Raw genomic sequence first — 16,548 nt, forward strand, 5'->3', positions numbered from 1 at the left:
CAGGAGATATTACTGTGGAGAAAATCCACACAACTGAAAATCCTGCAGATATGTTAACCAAACCACTTCCAACTCGATCATTGTCTGGACTTAGCGGGCATAATTTGTAACTAATCAAGAGTTCATGGCGAGAGAGTATTCCACTCAAAAGGAGACCAAGGTGGAGATTTGTTGGGGAATGTTCTCCTTTGGGGAGTCAAAAGTTGCGGCCAACCTTCAACTACATTTGCCATTCTATTAAATGAGTTCATACTAATTTATCTCATTAATGGCCTTAAATGATTTCATACTCTAAGTCTTCAAGTAGTTGGCTGCATTTGCCTATAAATAGGCTTCCTCTTTGTTGCAAATGTTCAACCCCAGAGCACAACACCATACGCTATTCTCACATCAAATTTATAGCTCTTCCTCCATTTATATTTTCTCTTGTTCTCTACTTCTTATTTTGGGATTATTATCCTTGTAGCGAATTTGTTGGCTATTTGTTTTGTTAGTCTGGAGAAAATATTTTGTACTCCCATCAATATTTTAGTGGAATTTTTGGCTCTCTCGCCGGTGGTTTTTTACCTCTATTTACGGAGGGTTTTTCCACCTAAAAACCCTTGTGTCATTTTTACTATCTTTATCAATTTCTCATTATCTTTGGTTGAATTTATCACGCTTCCGCACTCTGTATCCCTACAGTCTAAACATGTAAATGAGGTTCATGATATCTAATTGTACCAACCATTGGATAATCTGATGTCATTGCAGCTTTTAAAAATACAATAATTAAAATTTAAAAAAAAATGAAAAAACCTTTCCCATTGCATTCTCGTGGAAACAACCATTTGTTTGCTCACAAATTCCCTCCCAAAAATTAGTTTGAAAATTGGCTCTATTTCTCTAAAATTTTCCCCTAAAATCAGGGTTATGGAGTATGTTTATTGGGTTGGTATATACAGAACAACGTGTATGTAACTCGTGTATTTACCCATACCATCCTTTATGGTCTCATTTTGGCATTTTGCCCCCTAAAATTTTAGCTCTAAAAAAATACTCCCTCCGTTCCATTCAAGATGACCACCTTTCCTTTTTTATTTGTCCCAATCAAGATGACCACTTTCCAATTTTGGAAATAATCCCCTCTCTCATCTCTCCTCATTAAAATATACAACTACTTTTTTCCTCTCTACTTTATTCCACCTAACAATACTTCTTAAAATCTCGTGCCACTCAAGAATGTGGCCATCTTGAGTAGGACGGAGGGAGTACTTGTTTTTTACTCTAATAAACCTTGTATTTGGATTCAAGTTTGAGAATCCTTTCAAAATCTTAATATGAGAGTTGCGTAAGATGATTTGATTGATTATTACTCCCTCCGTCCCGGCTAAAATGACACATTGCTTAGCCGGCACGGGATTTTAGGAGTTATTGGTTAAAGTGTTTAATTGGAGAGAAAGAAGGTGGGTGTAAGTATTAAAGTAGAGAGATAAAGAAAGATGAATATTTTAATAGGAATGAGAAAAAGTGGTTGAGTGTATTAATTGGAGAGAGAAAGTTACCAAAAAAGGAAATGTGTCATCTTAGTTGGGACAAACTAAAAAGGAAAACGTGTTATCTTAAGCAGGACGGATGGAGTAGTATTTTGTCACGCGGACACTTGGTCCATATTTTAAACTCCATAGAAGTCCGGGTTAAAAAACGGGCCCTAAGGGTTAAGCAAGTTGGCGTAAAATATTACCCAACCAATCAAAACATTACCCAAACCATTTCAAAACCATTAAGCAAGTCCATATTTCAAAACATTTTTGCTACAAGTTGGCGTAAAATATTACCCAACCAATCAACCATGTCATGCTTTCTCACAAATTACCTCCCAATCTATAATTTGAAAATTGGCTCCGTTCCTTGAAATTTCCCCCCTAAAAAACCTTGCTTTTAAGGTAGTATAGAAGTATAGATTACTAGATAAAAAATTACTAAAATAATGATTATTGAGTTTAAAATATTATTTTGACATTATTCAAGATTGGTTTTAATAATAAAAATAAATAAATAAATAAATAAATAAATTAATTATTATTATTATTTTATTTAAGAATCAACCTATAAATGCCGAGCAGCATATGTTGGAATGGGTTTATCTTATTCGTGTGTCGGTGTATTTAGAACCGTATGTGACTGTCCGCATAAGCAATTGTGATTCTAACTTAAGGCCTAACCTAGGATTGAGACAGTTGTGGCGATTGAACTTTTTCCATTAAATTCTAAAACACTCACATGCTGCTAACTGGAGGGATGATAAAAGTTATTGGTACATTTGATTTGAATCGTCCCGAAGCACCACCCAGGGAAATTGAAAATCTGTATCTTTACATGATGCAGTATATCTCATACGGAGTACAAAAGCAAAAGCCCGATCTCAACCCCATGATGCAAGAAAGCCATGCTATTTACTTGACTACATCAAGGACCACCTTATGCGGTTTAAGAACCGACCACCTCATACGTCTGTAGTACGCGGCTTGCAGAAGAGCAAGTGACAGTACGAAGATCCATTTGAAACCCATCTGCATGAGCAATGGTTAGGCAACCGGGCATTGCATTACTAAGAGAAAACACCGTAATACTAAGATCTATCAATAGCCAAGCACGATATATGAGTCGGTGAATGAACAGACACACAAGATAGATCATGAGAGGAAGAAACAAAGACTTACCAGTTTCCGTTCTTCCATCTCTGGTTCAGCAGCCCAAGACAAAAAGGTCATCACATCTTTTCCCATCTGCACAAGATGAACATTTCATATCTATGATTCATTATGCGTGAGTATATTAACTAAAAGAGAAACGAGAGACGAAACATACTTGTGCTTCAGTTGCAGGGGTACCATCTTCATACTCAACAGCACCATCATCAAGCATTTTAGGCATGGCGATCGCCCCACCAGGGAAATGAGGGTGAAGCCCATCTCTGATCTGCAGTATTAAACAGGTGTATAAAAGTGTGGAGTTTTAATAACTATAACATACTAACATATTTATTCGGAAAGATATAAGACAGCTCTTCAGAAAACAGATCTATTCATGGCTTTTCAAAGTAAAATGGTAAGAGGACAAATTACCATGACACCGGCAGGAGGAGGATTGTGATAGCCGGTTAGAAGAGCAAATACATAATTCTGACCATTATGGTGGGCCTGTCGCAGAACAAAACTTAGAAACAGCAAGTGGATTTTCTTTGAGATGAAAACTCAACGTTTTAGAACTCACCTTTGTGATAAGACCTAGATCAGGAGGATAGGCCCCTCCATTTGCAAATCTTGCAGCTTGCTCGTTTGCGTAAGGCTGAGGAAGACAATCACTCAACTTTCCAGGGCCATCAACCACTTCAATCTCAGCGGCCATAGCTTTAGTTTCTTCCTCAGAGTAGGCCACACCGACAAGATCACGATACGAAATAAGTGACATTGAGTGGCATGATGAACAAACTTCCTGGTAAACCTGTTGACCCCGACGAACCCTGCCCATGAAATTCAGCTTTCAACAGTAAAAAAACATCTTTCACAACCGTTGCACAGGATAACTAGGCAAAAAGTGATTTACTTACGAAGCATGATCATATGAACTGAGGATGCCATTGTGAGGCCATGGATAGCTAGGGCAAGCTAAACCGTGCTCAGCCTCATCGGAAGCATATGCTATTGTTGCACACCCCAGAAACCCGGAAGCTGCGGCACCAAAAAGTGCAATTGTCTTGGAAAACTGTGAGCCTGAAGAGCCAGATTGAGCTTGACCAGGCTTGGGAATAAGCAAAGGAGCAGCCTGGAAAATTAGCTCAGATAATTAAACAAAAACAGTATCCACCAACATTCATATGAGGTAAGCATTTTTGTATAGTGCATAAAATGCAATCATTCCAAGAATGGTAATAGTACTAAAAAAATCCCACTTTTCTTGGTTTGGTTTACAAATGAACCAACTTTAACACACCAAATCTGCAAATTTCTCAAACTGTCAAACAAATTCTCTAAAACAGAAAGAAAAAAAAATCATTTTCATTATTTAATTGTTGCTATCTCTACGCCAAAGAATTTTTATTTATTACTAGTATTTTTTAAAAATGAATTCCAATACCTTGAGCACGGAGGCTGCAACAGAAGGTTGGCTCAAAAAACCTGGACGACTGAAATGCTTGATCAATCTATTAATTTTTCCAGTTCCTGTTTGGTTATAAAAAAAAAAATTAAACATAAATAATGAAGCGAATAAAACCCATAGGTTTTGCGGTTGGAAATTGAAGGAGCATGCAGAAAATCACTAAAATCAGAAAACTGAACAAAAACACAAGTATAGATAGAAAGGGCTAAAAAGCTTACTCATTTTCAGTCTTTCTCGTAAATTAGCAGAGTGGAGGAGGAAGGAAAAAGGAGCGGTTCAGATTAGACTCACCACCATATACCGGTACGGCGGTACACGTCAGAGGAAATAAGATTACTAATTTACCCTTTTAATCTCTACAGTGAATACGCAAAAGTCTCTCTCTTTCTCTCTTCCATTTCAATTCTTCGTCTTGTTGAGAAATTTGAGAGAGTGAAATCTCTCGGATCAGAATCATGTGGAGAAGGCTCGCGGTTCAGCTACGAACTCTCAGGCCCGTTCGATGCGCCACCACCACTTCAAGCCGACCAGCTGGTTTCTATCGCCTTTTCTCTGCATCTGGTTGGTCCTCCTCCTAACCCTAATTTATTTTAATTAGCTTTTTTTATGATATGGATTGGTGCATATGACTACGACGATGATGAATGAAAAATGATAAACGAGATTTTTTTTTTTAATTAGGAAATGCTTCTGCATTAAGAGTGGAAGATGTAGTGCCGATCGCCACTGGTCATGAGCGAGAGGAGTTGGAAGCTGAGCTTCAAGTTAGTATTTTATCGTTATCTTTGGCTAGATTTTTCGCTTTTATCAATTGAATATTAGTATTTTGGTTTGTTTTGGATATTTATAGAATCGTTTTATACTAGGGAAAGGACATTCTCGAAATCAACCACCCATCGGGTCGTTTTGGAACGAAGGTTAGCCTTATGAATCTTCCTTCTTTTCATGTTTTATGATGGAATTATTTTGTCTTTTAGCTTCTGAACTAGGACTACTAAGAAATGTTTAATGTACATAGAACATTGTCTACATCAAGGCATGAACTGGAAATCAAGATGTATGGGCCACAAATGTTTTATTGATCAAATGTATTTGTACTTCATATCCACTCTCTGTGTTTTCATCTCTCTGATTTTTTCCCCTCCAGCTTTTTATACTCAACTGAGAGAAGCTCCTTGATTTGGATTTGTTGAGTGTTTCTGTTGTGTTTCATTGCTTTCCTTGTAGTCTTTTAAAGCTGATGGCATAATGCCTGTTTGTAAAGACTATATTACCAATCTGGTAATTGTGTTATTTTCTGTAAATTGTATGCGTGTAACTACTTTTGTGGGTCTGGGGTAAGTTCGAGGCAGTGTTGAGATGCAACCTCTATTGCGTAGGATTGATTGGTGTTGCATGTTCACTCATTTATCTTCTTAAAGAATGTTCACTTATGTTTCCTGTCTCGCTTTGAAATGTTTGAAATGCACACAAAGGAGAATCTGTATATCTACCTTTTTTTGGTTTGCAGGAATCCCCAGCCGTGATAAAGTCTTATTACGACAAAAGAATTGTGGGATGCCCTGGTGGTGAAGGCGGTAAGTCTTTTATGTGTTCTTTAATTGTTTGGTTGGCTCTGTTTTGGGTGTGATAATCAGTTTTCTGCCCAAAACTCAACAGAGGATGAGCATGATGTGGTTTGGTTTTGGCTAGAGAAGGGCAGCCCACATGAATGCCCAGTATGCTCACAGTATTTTACGGTGAGTATGTATAGCTTCAGCAATAATGCATATAATCAAAGATAAAAAGATTTATGTTTTAATTTTCGCTATAATACCTTTGGAGTCCTTTTAATGTCATAACAACTGATTCACGAAAGCTTCATAGATATGTTATTAACTTACAACCACACATGGTTCATCCTTGCGATTCTAAGACTCATTCACGTTTCTGTAACCATGTTGATGTAAGAACTTGTCTGGAAAAACTCATCAGATGAAAATGTTATGGAATCACAATAATTATGTCTTTGCTTCAAATTTCAATTGCTTAACAATGCAACAAGCTGCAAATGAGCGAGTGGACATTACTAATGAATTCAGGGATAGGCTGCTGATAGCAGCTCTTTTGTTGTAATTTACCTGTTTTCTAGTCTTTAGATGATTCTATACAGATTGTGTGACAACAACAATTACCTGAGCTTTATGCTTCTTTGGACATAATTCAATTGAATTTTTGAAGTTGTAATACATGAAGATTTCTGAAATATATTTTTCATTCATTGCAATAGAGTCAACACAATTTATTAAACCAAATCAATCATAATTATGATTTTTTTAAAATGTATGTTCTTAATTCATACTATTAAGAATTTATGCGCATTTCTAGTGAAGGCCACTTGTTCCATACTTAAATCAGTTTCTTTTGCATCACCTTCTTGCCCATGCTTCTTTATCTCTCCCATGGTTTGTCATGGGGCTGTATTGGAGTTCAGCAGTATAATGTTAGGCTGAGTAGATGATTACTGTATTGCTATGTTCTATGTGCTTTACTTGTGGCTAGTAGTGCTTCACTAGTAACACCCTGAAAATTCGAAATAAGCTTCACTTATGTTACACAAATACTATACAGAACATCCATGTTCTGAACGCTTTATTTCCGACGAAATTTCACAAATTTTCCTTGTCCACAGTTAGATGTGGTAGGCCCTGGTGGACCTCCAGACGGACATGGAGATGGAGATGATGGCGGTCATCACCACTAGAAGATAGTCGGCAAATTTCTGCCAGAATAAGATCTGGTGACAGGATGAGGAGTTTTCTAATATTCTTCAGGTTTCGAAACTCATTGGTTTTCGGAACGATCTGCTTTCACTATAGCCTTGTTGCTTTGGCAACAATTGAACCTGCTTCTCCTCTCCTTTTTTTGGGATTTAAAACATGGGAAGGTGATCCATAGAAATTATGGATTTCAATTTTTTAAACCATTGAGGATACAATAATTGTTGACAGCAATTAGTTGAGTCTAGTTATATTTTGCTGTTCTGCGGAACTTTCAGACTACACACTTTTAATCCAATATCTTTTTGTATTTTGTTTTTTGTTTTTTGTTTTTTGTTTTTCTATATTGTTTGTATTTTTCGAGTTCCGAAGGTGGTTGAAGTAATATATATAATCGCTAGTTATGCTGTCTAGTCACATCTTCTATATAATGTGTATAAATTCCATACAGCACATTGGCCCATATTAGAATTTTAGAATTGATGTTTTTATGTTTTAAGTAAAATTATTATGTAATGCAACTACACAATACTCCCGTTGAAAGTTGATTTCTTTTTTTGGCTGGATTGTGGATGCAAGCAATTGATCATTGCAATATTAAGTTGAAGTGTCGACATCTATTCCGGTAATAGGCCCATTTATTGTGTTACTGTAATGAGAATGAATGGTTTAATGGAGAATTTTTATTTTGCTAATATTGTCGAATTTAGGGTAGATAGATAATATTGGCGAATTCCTCAGAAAATATTCAATATCTTATTTATATTACTACTTCATACGATAATTATGAATTCAATTATGTTATTGTTATGACGTAAAAATTAGATGACCATCTTATGAATATCATAATTTGAACTTAAAAATTTAGTCTACAATTGACTCTGTCTACGGGCATATCGTCATTATTGATTTTCTTCAATAAGACTAGTTATTTTTATGACATACTCAAATATTACAGGCCAGAGATCCTACGAGTGGTCGGTAGCTACGGAATATTCTTGATGCCGGTTTGCTAATAAAGTATATTTATAATAATAACTATTAGTAATAAAAAAATAATAGTACTAGTAATAAATTACTAAATCTTATTGTTGTTCAAATACTTTTACATACCATTTCCCACCAATAATAAATAGAGATAAATTAAATTATTGTTGTGTCGTTTTATTTTAGTAATCTATCAATCATTTCAAATCTAAAAATAACCAAATTGTTAAAAAATTTCATTTATATTTCTTTTTTAGAGGTGTGTGGCACAATATTATATGGCTGCACCTAGGGATGTCAATCGGGCCAGCCCATCGGGTTTCGGGTCAACCCTATTCGGGTTGCGGGTTAATCGGGTGCGGGCTAATCGGGCTGTGATTTTTTCGGGTTGTAAAAGTTCAACCCTAACCCTAAAAGCTCGGGTTTCGGGCTAGCCCGGCGGGCTAATCGGGTTGCTAACGATAAAATTAACATGCGCTCAATCGAATAAATAATAGTGAAAATTAGTTATATTTATAAAATGTAAAATATTTAATTATGATAAATTTGAGATATATGCTTAAACTCAAACATAAACATGACCAAATACTAATATTTGAGATTTATGTAAAATAAAACATAAAATCAAGAAATTTTAAAGCATGTTTTAGAAATTTATAAGTATATTTTTTAATGAATTTGAAGTTTCTCATTTATATATCTATTATTATGTTAATAAAATTATTTTTTTAGTAATCTATATTATAAAATAACCAATGAATTTTCGAATTAGAGTCAAACAAATAGAACGATAGAAATCTTATCGGGTTTCCGGGCCTGGCCCTAACGGGTTGCGGATTAATCGGGTGCGGGCTAATCGGGCTGTAATTTTATCGGGCTAGAAATTTTCAGTCCTAACCCTGTAAATTTGGCGGGCTATTCGGGTCGGCCCACGAATTGCGAGCTACATTGACATCCCTAGCTGCACCTCTCCCTAGCTGCACCTGCATAGCATCACTCCAAAATGCTTTTAGATCAAATATCACAACTGGTCCGAAGAAAAGTAGTGGTAAAAATGCTTCTAGATGATAATGAATCGTTCAACTATTACTATTCGGCTATTCCTCATCTTTCTGAAACTTTTGTAAAATATTTCATCAGATTAAGCTATAATAATGATGCACGCTATAAGAATTTAAAATGAGATGATTTAATAAACAAATAAAGATTTGAATAAAAAGAAGAAATAATAAATTTCCGGATTATAACTTTGTTTGGACCGTGCAAACTTAGTTACAACTTGCAATAAAAAAGATGGTCAAGGACAAAAACCAAACAACTCCAACCACCCATATTTTTGGAACTTTCTTCTCTTATTTTCATCATCAGAAAATTCAAAAAATCAATCATAATACTGTATGTGCAGCTCAGGTACTACAGTTGGACAACAAACAAAATCGACCATAAATAAAAAAAAAATTACAGAGCTCGCAGAGTTAAAGAAAAGGATAGATCCGAAAGGCCAAAAAGAAAGCAACAAATACAAGAATATTAGTACATTCTCAATCTCCTCGACCACCCCTTTCACTACGCGTCTGTCTTGAGGAGCCATGAAAACTCCTTGTACCGAACCCTCTAACGGGAGCAACAAATTCCCTACTACGAGGAAACCTCGACCTCCAATCACGCTGCTCACTTTCCCTACGATAACTTGATCTCCTTCTCGAACTTCCATGATCGAGTTCTCTGTAATACCTTGATCTTGAATTGTTTGGATTGTTTTCCCTTGAACTCGCAGGATCATTGACACTGTGATAACTAGATCTATTGCTTGAAGTTGTTCTTACATTTTCTCTGTGATGGCCAGACCTCGACCTTGAATTCAACGCATCAGCATCCCTTTGATAGCTTGGTCTTGACCTCGAAACATTTGCATCATTTTCGCTATGATAAGTTGGCCCGGGCCCTGAATTTGTTGCGGCATTTCCCAAATGAAGATTCAATCTTGAACCAGATACGCCACCCCACTGTGGCCCATCTCCTCCGCTTCTCGAGCTGCCAGAATCTATCATGTCATCATCTCCATTTCTTGAATTGCCAGAATCCATTATGTCATCCCCCGGGAATGAAAAGTACGAGCCAAAAAGTGGCATAGAGATACCACTTAAAGTTGATAGATCATCCTCAAAATTGGATATACCACTCGGTAAGTCAAACAAGCTTCCTCCACTCCAAAAATCGTCTGCCATCCACTCCAGTAATTCACTTCTTGAATTCCAGAAATCATCTGCAAGCAATTCATCCCAGTCAGCCCACATGTCAAAGTCATCGTACTCCATATCTGACTGGTATATTTGTGCATCCTCGATGTCCCTTTGTTGCTCCAGTGTTGTCCAGTTTGCCTGACGATTGGGAGTGGCCTCTGATGGGCGTCTAGATGGGTGCTCGAGCCTAGCATGCTTCCTCAGCTCTGCATAGTTCCCACCAAAGCTACAAGCTTCTAAAGAACAACTTCTTTTCTTAGAATTCAAGAATTTTCTTGCAGGATAGACAACATCCCACCCTGACACCGTCCCTCGACACAGAGGGCATACAAGCTTAGACTGGTGTTCTTCTGATAAAGCATGTAAATTTTCTGCTACCGATGATGACTTCCGGTACTGATCGAAACAATTGGAGTGTCGATAACTTGTGTCACAGATAAAAGGGCGGCAACCTTTCTCGTGGGAAGAACAGAGTAATAAGACAGCATTGTGAGGCTGCTCCATACAAATAGGGCATCGAACTTCTTCCCACTCCTTCTCATCCCCGACTTGAGGCAAAGAGCTTTTGCCATTCTTGCAATCTGATACCTTCGAGCTGCAAGAATAAGGGGACACCATAGACCGGTCAAAAGATGACGAATTCACCCTCCTATCTTTTGGCATTCTGAGAAATTAAAGAACTACAAGATCTGTTCTTCTGCACGCCGAAACTGCTTCCTATCATCCAATTCAATCGTTTTAACGTCAGACAATACAAACTTTTTATAACAGAAAGCATGAAACATCACCACACATATTTCTTCACCAAAAGTCCGAAACCATTATGAAACTTATTTGATTTTTTTAACATAAGCATATGAAACAAGGTACAACCTCCAGAAAACCCTAAACAAGGTAGAAAATTTACCAAATGCTGGTTGATACTACCATCGATTTAACTCAAAAACTATGACGTGGTCTGGAAATTCACCATTAATTTATCGAAAACTCCACTTTATACAAAAGCAAATCACTGAAAAAAGATAAGAAAGACAATAACTACCGAGATCCAACAAATCAAATCGGTTTTACCCTAATCAAAAGCAAACACCATACAAACCTCGGGTTAAAAGCTTGTATGCCCGAGTAATAAACATACAAACTCAAAACATTCTCTCTCATCTCACCCTACGAACATTAAAAAAATCTCAAGTATGACGAAAAACAAGAGGTAGACAGAAGATAGTTCACAAAATCTACTTCCAAAGAAAAAAAAACGGAAAAAAGAATCACCTTTAATGAAAGTAATCACGCAATTATCAAATAATCATGAATAAAAACTAGCAAATCAAGCATGTCAAGCCATAAACCCTACGTGATTGGCCTACAGCAACAATAACCCCATTAAAACTCTAGAAAAAGATCCAAATCTCACAAAATTCACAGAATTAAACGAAACAAATTCCATCCGATGTAAAAGCGCAAAATATTCAAATATTGAACATACCTAGGCCCGATCCAGTGCTAATTCAGGTAGGAATTCGGGCAGAGGAAGTTTCGAGAAGGGGTGAAGAATTCAGAAATGGCACAGCTGCTGGGTGAAAGAAAAAATATGTTCAGGTAGAAGAAGGGCTAAATTCTTGTAATTGTTTACCTGAAATTACCGGAATACCCTTCTGCTTTTCCTATAACGGCATAAGCATCAAATTCAATTAAAATTTAATTAAGAGCATCCGCGATGGTACATAGGCCAGCAATAGGCTAGTCATTCTCTCCCCTGCCACGTCAGTAACACTAAAAAATCCACCTGCCACATCAGATTTAGCCAGCCATAGGCCAGCCATAATAGGCCAACCGTAATAAAAATAATTCAAAATATACACATTTACGGAATTAAAATCACGATTAAATTACCGAATTAAATTTACGAGACATATACGGGAAAATTCATTAATTTTATTTTTAAAAAAAAGTACATTAACTAAAAATAAAAAAAATTGCATAATAAAAAAAAATCCGGGCTTCCACACACGAGCCACCGCCCCACTCTACTCCTCACTAATTTATTAAAAAAATACATTAAAAAATGTTAGTATGCCTTGAATCCGTTATAGTTTGCCGCTAGCCGAACGGGGCCCCGGCCCGACGGTATGACATGTTTTTGTTTTAGGTCTTAATTTTGTATTGGGCTAGTTGTTGTTGTCCATCGCTAGATGTTGCTCTTGTACAGAAATTTAGAGATAGAGAAAATCGCGTTTATATAGTTTTTCAAAAATAAAAAAAAGAATAAAAAAAAATTAAAAAAAAAAAGAATTAAAAAAAAAAATTAAAAAAAGAATTGAAAAAGGAATTAAAAAATAGCGCTGACCGATCGCTGGCCGATCGGGACCGCCATAATGGCGGCTAGCCGATCGGCGACGGCTTGCAAGAACGAAAGCGATCGGCCAGCCCACGCCGATCCGCTCGCCGATTCGTCCTCGCCGATTGCAATGGTTCGGCTAGCCGATCGGCTAGCGCGACGAATCGGCTAGCCGGTCGCTAGCCGACCATTGCGGATGCTCTAATCATTTACTAATAGCCCATTTATTTGATAGCCATTATTCCTTACATTTAATCCCCAGCAAAAATAATTACTAATGTAGATTTTATATCAAATGGAATATTAATACTCCCAACTTTTTCGCTTGAAATCATCCAGGATATCATTGTGACAACTTTATATTCGAAAAGGTCAATACCATTGAATTTAGTACATATCAGTATCTTCTTAATCGTATCCAAATTCATTGGATATAACACTAAGTTTTATGATATTAATTTGGCCTTATAAGGCCAGTTAAGCCCAATAAAATACGATACGAAATGAGTAAAATATATAGTATTTTTTTTTGTTTGGATTCGTTATCAATAAAATCGGATTGATCCTTTTTTACTGAATTTGTGGATTAAGACCAAAGTTTTCCAGCGGTAATAAAGTTTGAACCCTTCAATTGTACTACAACCGGTTGGTAGTAAAATATATTTTCTCATAGTATAATAAAATTATAAAGTTTAAAATTAATAATTTCACCATGACCATATAGGCCATATTAGGAGATATATAACCCTTTAAAATAATCATAATGTTCGCCGAAATTTCTTTATGCATAATTTATGCTTTGAGGCGCCTTGAATTTATTATAAAGCTTAAAAATTAATAATTTCACCATGATCATATAGGTCATATTAGGAGATATATAACCCTTTAAAATAATCATAATGTTCGCCGAAATTTCTTTATGCATAATTTATGCGCGCCTTGAATTTATTATAAAGCTTAAAAATTAATAATTTCACCATGACCATATAGGTCATATTAGGAGATATATAACCCTTTAAAATAATCATAATGTTCGCCGAAATTTCTTTATGCATAATTTATGCTTTGAGGCGCCTTGAATTTATTATAAAGCTTAAAAATTAATAATTTCACCATGACCATATAGGTCATATTAGGAGATATATAACCCTTTAAAATAATCATAATGTTCGCCGAAATTTCTTTATGCATAATTTATGCTTTGAGGCGCCTTGAATTTATTATAAAGCTTAAAAATTAATAATTTCACCATGACCATATAGGTCATATTAGGAGATATATAACCCTTTAAAATAATCATAATGTTCGCCGAAATTTCTTTATGCATAATTTATGCTTCGAGGCGCCTTGAATTTAAAAGGACCCACCCCTCTAAATCTCGTTATACTTTCATCAATAAATTTGGTATATGTCTAATTAGTTTTATATGTGCATGTGTAAATTGTAATTATATGGACTATAATAAATTCTCTATATTAGTGGGCATGCTTGATAGGGCTAATCTACCTCATGACATCATGAGAATATAATAGTGACATGAATAAAAGGATGTCATGAGAATATAATAGTGACATGAATAAAAGTAGTATCAATTTTTTAACGAGACACATTGTCAAATACGAGAAGTGTTATATTGCATAATTTAATTGCTAACTACAACTAAATAATAGTCATTAGATATTTAAATTAAGGGCTTAGATCATTAATCCCTAAATGTCCAATACGATCAACGAAAAACGTCAATAAGGCCATATGATTAATTTCAAAAAATATCAATAGGGATATTAATGTCAATTAACTACATGTTTAGTTATAATTAACTTTTAAAACAAATCCAAAAACTTTAAATTCATATACTCCCTCCGTCCCACAAAAGATGTCACACTTATGGGATGACACGAGATTTTAGAAGGTTTTATTTTGTGTGTTAAATGGAGAGAGAAAATATAATTTTTCTATTAATGTGAGAGAAAACTTTTTCCAAAAATAGAAATGTGACATCTTTTGTGGGACAAACTAAAAATAAAAGTGTGATATCTTTTGTGGGACGGATGAAGTAACATATATCAAATTAAAGATAATATCATAAGGATTCCAACGATATCCTACATGCATATGTTCCGACGTCAAAATTTGAAAAAAAAAAAATTCAAAATTTTTAAATTTTTTCGTACAAGCAGAAATGTCAACATACTATATAAAATATGTCAATATAATACATGTAGATTGTCAATATAAGCAATGGGCTAACATTCTTAAAGCATTGTGTTGACATTCTCAAAGCATTGTGTTGATATTTTGAAACACTACATTGACATTTTCACCCAAAACCCTAATTTGGAGTTTTCTTTTATCTTTTTTAATTTTATTAATAAAAACGAAAACTACACGTTGCAAATTGTAGACCACACGTTTTCTAAAATCCTATGACCTTAAATTAGTTGTAATTAGCAATTAAATGATGAATTAGCAATTGATCACTCCCGTTTCAATATTAATATGTAATATATATAGTATATGATTCAAGTCGATGATTTTCTCGAAATACTATTCAAAGTCATATTTGCTCAAAATAGTTCTAGCATGTCAAAAGAACTATACTTAATTATGACAATTTGATAATTTAGTAGTAATATAGATGAGAAGTCAAAGAGAATTCGTATAATTTATTTTTTGAAGGGAGGGTGAGAAAGCCATTGATTTTAATTAGAGGTGGGAATACGGGTATTTGTGGATACCCGACTCAAAAAAATCGGGGATCCAAACCCGAAAATCATTTAAATGTCTATCCAAAACCCGATCCGATATATTTTCGGGTTCTCCAATATCTGCTCCAGGTCATACCCGACGTATCGGATACCCAAATACCCGACTCTTTACATGTGTTAAAAAAATTCAAATTTTATTATATTAAAATAAATATAAAAAAAAAAATAAATTGACTATATCTTTATGTTGCATTTATTTTGTAGCATAAAACTAAAAAAAATAGTTTACTTTTATTTTTAAATATATGATTATATTTATGGAGATTGATTATGCAATATGTAAGTAAAATAATAAAAGTTATGCATTTAATTAAAATTTAGAAGCAACCAATAATATAATTTAAGTCAAAATAATTAACTAAAATAATAAAATATAAAAATCACATGAGTTGGTCAATACGTAAAACTTGAGAGTTTGGAGAAGTCGTGACCTAGAGTAAGAGAGATCGACTTATTTATATAAGTTTAGAGAAAGTTAACCTAGTAAATTATAGTACTAGTAATTAGTAAATATATTAGTCCAGCTCTTAGAAGCCTAAAATGGCTAAACCTAATTTAAAAAATGCTTTAAATAATAAATTGGATATTCAGGTAATATCTGATACCCATTCGGATTACCCAATATCCGATTTATCTTAAATTTAATATCCAATCTCATACCCAGTCCCATAAAATTGGATATTGGGTATCCATACCCGGTGGATATCGGGTCGGGTACGGATAAACCCAATACCCGATATCCATATTCCCATCCCTAATTTTAATCAGAGGATATAAAAGTTATTAAATTAGAGTTCTTTTGTGCACGAAATACTTGAGTGGTTGGTATATATCACATTAAATATGTCACAATTATGGAGTCGATTAAAACACATTTGTAGTTTATATTACCAACCAATTATAGTAAAAGAAACATTTCATTATGCTGGATTTTATTAATTAATGATGGGTGCGGTAGGATAGATTATAACATATAAAAAAATACTTGGTCTAGGATTCTCATGAAAAAGGTGTGTTTTTTCATAATTCATTTATAGTAAGACAAAAAAAGATATTTTTTTTATATATAATAAATATCAATCATTGACTTATAGTATTAGTAAGTGGTAGTATTACAATTTCGATGGTGAAATAATCTCTCAATTTTCCAACATCATTCTCACACAACGACTTCTACAAACTCCAAAGAAATTCTATTGATAAATTATCTCCCAATTTGTACGCGTCGCCGCTCCGATTGTTAAGTGATGCATAAATTTAGGCACATATTATTACTAATTGAAAAAACCAAAGATAGACGTATTTTTAAC

The 16,548-nt window shown here is 34.8% G+C and overlaps 3 protein-coding genes across 6 annotated transcripts; 1 reads left to right on the plus strand and 2 right to left on the minus strand.

Annotated features, from left to right (window-relative positions):
- Positions 1 to 2,263: 2,263 nt before the first annotated feature.
- Positions 2,264 to 4,601, minus strand: LOC125196173 (cytochrome c1-2, heme protein, mitochondrial-like). Its single transcript, XM_048094580.1, has 8 exons — positions 4,362 to 4,601; positions 4,120 to 4,205; positions 3,593 to 3,807; positions 3,256 to 3,505; positions 3,108 to 3,182; positions 2,851 to 2,961; positions 2,703 to 2,768; positions 2,264 to 2,552 (listed from the first exon to the last, which is right to left on the minus strand). The coding sequence occupies exons 1-8, from the start codon at positions 4,363 to 4,365 to the stop codon at positions 2,436 to 2,438; spliced, it is 924 nt and encodes a 307-aa protein (XP_047950537.1). The 5' UTR covers positions 4,366 to 4,601; the 3' UTR covers positions 2,264 to 2,435.
- Positions 3,784 to 7,315, plus strand: LOC125196174 (putative cytochrome c oxidase subunit 5b-like). Its single transcript, XM_048094581.1, has 9 exons — positions 3,784 to 3,806; positions 4,119 to 4,204; positions 4,361 to 4,446; positions 4,595 to 4,704; positions 4,825 to 4,907; positions 5,010 to 5,060; positions 5,654 to 5,720; positions 5,803 to 5,882; positions 6,815 to 7,315. Exons 4-9 carry the CDS (start codon positions 4,599 to 4,601, stop codon positions 6,884 to 6,886), a joined length of 459 nt encoding a protein of 152 aa, XP_047950538.1. The 5' UTR covers positions 3,784 to 3,806; positions 4,119 to 4,204; positions 4,361 to 4,446; positions 4,595 to 4,598; the 3' UTR covers positions 6,887 to 7,315.
- A 1,946-nt stretch (positions 7,316 to 9,261) lies between these two features.
- Positions 9,262 to 11,748, minus strand: LOC125196634. 4 transcript variants are annotated; one of them, XM_048095231.1, is made up of 3 exons: positions 11,619 to 11,700; positions 11,040 to 11,144; positions 9,262 to 10,727 (listed from the first exon to the last, which is right to left on the minus strand). In XM_048095231.1, the coding sequence occupies exons 2-3, from the start codon at positions 11,060 to 11,062 to the stop codon at positions 9,431 to 9,433; spliced, it is 1,320 nt and encodes a 439-aa protein (XP_047951188.1). In that variant the 5' UTR covers positions 11,063 to 11,144; positions 11,619 to 11,700; the 3' UTR covers positions 9,262 to 9,430. The 4 variants fall into 4 exon arrangements, with proteins under 4 accessions (XP_047951188.1, XP_047951186.1, XP_047951189.1 ...); XM_048095229.1 differs by lacking the exon at positions 11,040 to 11,144 and having other exon boundaries at positions 9,262 to 10,849; positions 11,619 to 11,748; XM_048095232.1 differs by lacking the exon at positions 11,040 to 11,144 and having other exon boundaries at positions 11,619 to 11,704.
- Between the last annotated feature and the right edge of the window lie 4,800 nt (positions 11,749 to 16,548).

The sequence above is a fragment of the Salvia hispanica genome, chromosome 6, assembly GCF_023119035.1.
Source record: "Salvia hispanica cultivar TCC Black 2014 chromosome 6, UniMelb_Shisp_WGS_1.0, whole genome shotgun sequence".
Taxonomy (NCBI): domain Eukaryota; kingdom Viridiplantae; phylum Streptophyta; class Magnoliopsida; order Lamiales; family Lamiaceae; genus Salvia; species Salvia hispanica.

Bases quoted from the DNA above. Each gene is read 5' to 3' on its own strand.
- LOC125196173 (XM_048094580.1), bottom strand. The intron at 3,808-4,119 runs GTATTGGAATTC...CTAATTTTCCAG, and splicing joins TTGCAGCCTCCGTGCTCAAG to GCTGCTCCTTTGCTTATTCC. The intron at 2,769-2,850 runs GTATGTTTCGTC...CATCTTGTGCAG, and splicing joins CCCCTGCAACTGAAGCACAA to ATGGGAAAAGATGTGATGAC.
- LOC125196174 (XM_048094581.1), top strand. From the start codon at position 4,599: ATGTGGAGAAGGCTCGCGGTTCAGCTACGAACTCTCAGGCCCGTTCGA. The intron at 4,908-5,009 runs GTTAGTATTTTA...GTTTTATACTAG, and splicing joins AGTTGGAAGCTGAGCTTCAA to GGAAAGGACATTCTCGAAAT. The intron at 5,061-5,653 runs GTTAGCCTTATG...TTTGGTTTGCAG, and splicing joins CGGGTCGTTTTGGAACGAAG to GAATCCCCAGCCGTGATAAA.
- LOC125196634 (XM_048095229.1), bottom strand. From the start codon at position 10,795: ATGCCAAAAGATAGGAGGGTGAATTCGTCATCTTTTGACCGGTCTATG.